At 44.0% G+C, this 6,258-nt stretch overlaps 1 protein-coding gene across 1 annotated transcript in view; it reads right to left on the bottom strand.

The window, feature by feature from the left end:
- Positions 1 to 899: 899 nt before the first annotated feature.
- The window catches only part of TGFA (transforming growth factor alpha), a 49,638-nt gene continuing 44,279 nt past the window's right edge, over positions 900 to 6,258 (bottom strand). The window contains exons 5-6 of the mRNA XM_015421123.1: positions 3,614 to 3,723; positions 900 to 1,333 (exon numbers count right to left, since the gene is read on the bottom strand). Coding sequence (XP_015276609.1) covers positions 1,326 to 1,333; positions 3,614 to 3,723 — 118 coding nt within the window. The 3' untranslated portion in view covers positions 900 to 1,325. The remainder of the gene's footprint in view (positions 1,334 to 3,613; positions 3,724 to 6,258) is intronic.

Genomic DNA, 6,258 nt, shown 5'->3' with positions numbered 1-6,258 from the left:
TCCAAAGCCGACATTCTTTCTTTAACCTGGGGAAAGTAGGGGAAAACGCATGATTACAGAGTGGAAGGTTCTACTTACATATTCAAAAATTAGAATTGTTCTGCTAATTCAGAAACAACACTACCACTTTTGGACAAAGTTTAGAACAGTGCAGTGATTGTACTGTCATTTCTTTAGTTACTTTTACATTCTGAATTGGAAGCTGGAAGTATTTGCCCTCACAGTGTCTAGATGCTTGCTTGGAACTGATTTAGCAGTGGACAATGCACTTTACAGAATAGAGACCTCTGTAGCCAAAAGTGTAATGAAAAGAGCAGTATGGTGTCTGTTCCAACATACTATCAGATACACACTTTGTACAGTGCTGGGACCAACCAAATGATTCTACATCTCCTACATCCAGAACTCAGCTGATCTAGAAGGCCTTGCCTAAGTCCTCAACAACAGATATTGAACATGCGAGTCCTTTCACAAGTCACTCCTGTCTATGGGACCTAGAATCAATTAATCCACATAACTGAGAAAGAGTACATCTACACAGTTTGCACTACTAAAGGAAAACAGAGGCATAAGGTTTGAAGTCACTCTGCTCAAAATGCTGTTTTACCCCACCAAGTTTTCTCCTTTGAAAAAGAATAGGAAAATATGGAACTATTAAGTTCTTGTAGCTCCGTGTTGTTACCTGGGAAAACTTCATCTTGTAGTTTGTGGATGCAAACAAAGAAGTTTCCAGGCAAAGAAACTGATCTTCTCAAACTGAGGATTTCGCTTTTTCAAAATAACCTATGTATAGCTAGTCCCTCCTTTTGAGGGAAACATGTAACAAATGCATGAACCCAAGTTCTATATCCTTCAAGGATGTTCCATAAAGACTCTTGGAAAACAAAAAGCTAGCCCAACCTGTACAACATTTCCTTCCTTGTATAAGTCACCCCGTCCAAACACATTTCTTATGGCTACGTAAACATGAAGCTGTCCAATGTGCAGTTCTCTTATGACCGGCTTATATTCTTCGTTAAGGGTGTCATTTGAGATTCCTTGGTCGTCATAACTTGGATACCATTTAGTCTGACGTGTGACATTCTATGAAGTCACAAGGACAATAACTTCCCTTTGGCAAAGTTCCAGAAGCCCAACATATAAAACAGAGGATGCGGATGAGTAGCCAAAGAGGTAGGGCATCTGCTTGTCAATACCCTTCCAAACCCAGAAAGGTTTTGTCCATATTAAACATTCTTCTCTGGAATATCTTAGTTGTCCTGTAGGATATACAGTGGTCCCATCTATACATAGCAATAAGAATCTCAGACGACCCTGGTCTCCCATCAGACAACTGCAAAACACAAAACAAAACCACACACATCAAAACACTTTAACGTACCCATCAGGGAATGATTCTGCTATGACTTCAAAACATAATGAACTGTGGAACACAATCACAAGATGTAGGGACAGTCACTTGCTTACATTTGAGCCAGTATGGTGTAGTGGTTAGGAGGGTGGATTCTAATCTGGGAGAACTGGGTTTGATTCCCCACTCCTCCACATGCAGCTGCTGCTGTGACCTTGGGTCAGGCATAAGTTCTTTCAGAGCTGTTCTCTCACGAACAGTCCTCGAAAGAGCTCTCTCAGCCCCACCTACCTCACAGAGTGTCTGTTGTGGGGAGGGGAGGGGAAATTTATTATTTATTTATTAAATTGGATTTACTAGACCGCCCTTCCCTACAAGCAGGGCCCGGGGCGGCTTACAACAATTAGCGTACAATCTCATACAACAACATTTAAAACAATACAATAAATAACAATGAGTAAAAGCAGTATATGTACCATATATAAGATGGCGGAAGGATCCTAAACTTCCCAGCCTCCCGGGGGGGGGGGGCGCTTGCGGAATAGGGAGTTATATGAGAGAGCCAGAAGTAGTCACACAGCTGTCCTCAACCAAAAGCCCAGCAGAACATCTCTGCCTTACATGCCCTGTGGAAAGGTAACAACTCCCACAGGACATGGATGTCTTCTGGCAGAGCATTCCACCAGGCTGGACTTCTATCAGCAGCAGGTTCTTATTTCCTGAGTGTAATGCTCTTTCAGGGGCACACTGGGAGAGCTGGTCCCGAAGGTATGTAGGTCCCTGACTGCTAAGGGGCTTAAAGGTCAATACCAAAACCTTGAACCTGATCTGGTGCTCAACTGGAAGCCAGCACTGGTTGGATATGTGCTGTATGAGGGGGTCCCTGTAAGGACCCGCGTGGCTGCATTTTGGACCAGTTGAAGTTTCCGGATCAGGCACAAGAGCAGGCCTGCGTAGAGTGAATTACAGTAGTCCAGCCTGGAGGTGACTGTTGCATGGATTACCGTGGCTAGGTCAGGGTGAGACAAGTAGGGAGATTGTAAGCCACTCTGATACTCCTTCCGGTAGTGAAGGGCGAGGTATAAATCCAATTTCTTCTTCTTCATATGTTTAAAAATAAATTAAAAAAACAGGAGTATGGCTGGATCCAGGCTAAATTTTCTGGTGACAGAATGGAAGGAGCAATTTCCACCAACTCCCCCTTCATGTTGTTCCTCAAGGTCCCCTATCATCCAGGAGCAGTATTTTGTAGAGGTCAGTGAGAGTTGGGGGCAGGGCGGGGGAGTTTTGCCCTACTGATGGGAAATTTAGTTGGGATGCAACTATGTGATGATTCAGCAAGGCAATTCTTCTTGCGAAAGATTATCTGCTACCTTGACAAAGCCCCTGAGATCTGCACAGTTACAACTTTGTCACCGCATCGAATTTTGTCCCTGACTTACACATCACTACAATGTTGGTGTGTGTGGAGGGGGAGAAATACCTTCCCCACTCAACATCACCAGCCATGAATTACAGACAGACAACCATCAGCATGGTCCAGCCTTGTGTGTGTGTGTGTGCGTGTGTGCACGCGTGCATGTTTAGAGCAAGATGGGCAGCTGTGTTTGTTTGTCTGTAGCAGCACAAAAGAGTAAGAGTCTACTAGCACCTTAAAAGACTAACAAAATTTGTGGTAGGGTATGAGTTTTTGTGAGTCCCTGTTCACCTCTTCAGATACAGCTAGTGTGTGTGGTTGTGTGTGTGAAGTGCCATCTGGTTGCAACCAACTTATGTCGACCCCAGCAAGGGGCTTTCAAGGCAGGTGAGCAGCAGAGGTGGTTTGCCATTTCCTTCATCTGCAGAGTCTTCCTTGGTGGTCTCCTACCCAAGTACTGACCTGTCTTAGCTTCCAAGATCTGATGAGACTGGGCTATACCATGCTGCCATTCCTCCCTGGTAAAGCCCCCAACCTTCTCCCCACAAGAGATCACAGAAGAACAAAGAGAGACTTTGTAGTAATCCATATGACTAAGCATTCACATGGTAAAAAAAGCCTGAAGAAACTGGTCATTTGTATCTGCCTACAGCCGAAGCTCATTCCCAAAGCTGCCAAAGACATTTTAAACAAGAAATGTTGAGGGACTCAGCCTTGGACCCTTCTGTGTGTCAAACAGGTGCTGTAACTGGATGTATCCCTTGGCTATATGAACTGAAGCAGGAAAGCGACTACCAACCCTCAGGCAGTCAGAAATAACATTTCTGTTGCAGCAATTTATATACCTGTCTCAGAGTGGCAGCAAGATGTTCCTCCTTTCAGGAGCCCGTTGGGCTTTTCATGCCTGCAGACTACAGTCCTGCACCACTCACAGCGTTTTTTTATCCTGCAGCAACTGTAACACACAATTTTAAAAGGTTATGGGGTTTATGCTGGAGGACAAGACTAAGAATGCCACTTCAACGCTAAAAGACAGAACAGTCAGCAAAAATGCCCCCCCCCCCCAAGACAAACAAGTCCCTTATCAGCTTGGTGTATCCATGCTCGCTTGACCCCCCCACGTGTGAGAACCCAGACGGAAGCACTATTTTACACAAAAAGAACCTCCACAAACGTCTGCCAGTCCATAATGTGTGTGGGCAGGGGAGGATCACCTCCTCACCTAAAATGTGCTTAATTCCCCCAATATAAAGCACTGATTTCTATAGTTGTGATTGGGGATTGTATAGATTGTTCAAAATGTGGGCACCTAAACTTAAATATTGCTTCCTCTGTATGATCAAGAACTATAAGGTTAACTGCTGGATTCCAGCTGACTCATTGAAATTCACAGACTCATGTTTTGTATTTAAGCTTTCAGAGGTCAAGTCTCAATTTCTAACTGTTCTGAAATGTTAAAACTTGGAAGTTGAGATGGGAAGACCTTCATTAGCTTCTGAGGACTAAAGGGGACATCCTTACGCATGTAGTTGGTCAGTCTGTTGAGGACATCGGTTATTTTAGAAAGCAGTTTTCCCTCAACCTCTAAGAACAGCAGCTCATAAAGAATAACTTCAGAGAGAGAAAAGTGAGGCTGTCAGAGACCTCATATAATTGGTAGTTTTCCTTCATATTCACTCAAAAACCAGCTACATGTAAAAAATTTCCTGTTACCATTATAAAAAAAAATCACTGGAAGTTGGAACAGTGTTCTCAAAACAGGAAGCTTACTGGACTCTTGTTACAATACCTACGCATAAAAATTGTTGTGTTTGAACATGTCCATTATAGATTATTCAGATAAAGTTGATCATATATGTAAATCTGGTTTAGATTCTATTTCTCCAGTGGTGTGTACTGTGTTTCAGCCTCTGTGTTTTTGGTTTCATGCATGGCTGTTCCTTTGTGATTGTTGTTACCCAATTTTTTGTCAGCATGACTTAAGCAATGAGGCCCTGTCAAGTCCTCTGCTATTGACATGTGGACTTTTTTTTCACCCCCAACTGCCAGAGAAAATGCATTTCATGAGGTAAACTGAAAGGTGGGCTGAAGCTTCGCAGAAAAAGGGATTAAGCAAGCCATCTCGTAAGACTGGTTGGGAAATCAGCCACAACACCGCTGCAGCCATTCCTCCAAATGACACAGAAAAGGCGCTCATTTTAGCTGAACAGAAGCAATTCCAGTTGCAACACGCACACCACCATCCACCTGTTCTCAGGACAAAGATGCCAAAATATACAACATAACAAGGAGGAGCAATTTCAGGACATTTTGGCCAGGGACAAAGACGTGCACTTGCACACTGTATGGTGTGTCCTTCTGCAACAGGACATGGCTGGAACAGAGAGCTATTTGTGGATTTTTAAATATAGTTTTGTCTTTATTTATGTAATATAAAACATAAAAACAGTGGCTGGGAAAGAGACCGTTCACACTTGCCATCACTACAAAGATGTCAACAATGATTATGTTATAACACAAGACATAAAAAGCCAGTTACTGCGAAGAATTCTTATCCAGTGTTACTAATCTCTAATCCCTGCCAGTCTCCCAGGATCCTGTCTCAATGGCTGATTTCATCTTCTTCCAGTAAGATTTGGAGCTCTTTGTTTCAGAGGATGTCATATTCAAGACTCTTTCCTTGTCAGTCCTCTGGATATCCAGGTAACTAAGCAAAATTACAAAGGGTCTTGTGGAAAAAAATATGGCCTGTGTAACATTTAAATGCATTCCCTGAAAATAAAGTAGGATGTATCTCCACCTTGAAAACTGCTCAAGGGAAGAGTCTGAGCACTTGCCCTCTCTGCCACTTAGAGGGTGCGTTCAGACCGGGCATTTGCAACGGAATAGGTGCTGGTTGGAATCGGTGTACTTACCGGCGTTCACACAGCGAACATCTGCCTTCCGTCCCTAACCATTGCAAAGAGCTTTACACCGTTGTATTCTGCCGCTAGGTCCCCAAGTGGTGGTATCCTGAGTGCAACGGTTGTAATCGCTTTACCCCCGTCTGATCGCTCTCCACCGTTACAAAGCCACTTCCGTTCGGAAGCCTGAGGCTTCCGATTTTCGCCCGCCATTTTCTTAAAGGTCGGGGATATGCACTTGGGCGAAGCTTCGCCCCGGCGTTTGTTTAAAAAAAGAAGAAAAGGGCCTTAGTTTAGCGTTTCGGAGGCGTCCGGGACCTCAGGGAGGCGACTTTGCTCTTTAAACTTTAAAGGTAAGTCCTTACCTTTAAAGTTTAAATGTAATACAGGGTTTTTTGCGTATGCGCAAAGATCGCCATTCTGTGGATGGCTGCCTATGCGCATGCTCAAACTGAGGTTGTTTAAAAAAAAACAACGCCGACGCCCGCTGCATGTGAACGGGCATACAGCGATGGCCTCCACAGACAGGAGGTAAGTGTGATCGCGTTTCAGCCGGCATAAACTGCAATGGTTCCAACCGGAGCAGT

Source organism: Gekko japonicus, unplaced genomic scaffold (genome assembly GCF_001447785.1).
Source record: "Gekko japonicus isolate JY-2015 unplaced genomic scaffold, Gekko_japonicus_V1.1 scaffold13, whole genome shotgun sequence".
NCBI lineage: Eukaryota > Metazoa > Chordata > Lepidosauria > Squamata > Gekkonidae > Gekko > Gekko japonicus.
Note: the sequence above shows the minus strand (reverse complement) of the source record. Positions and strands in the feature narration are given on the sequence as shown.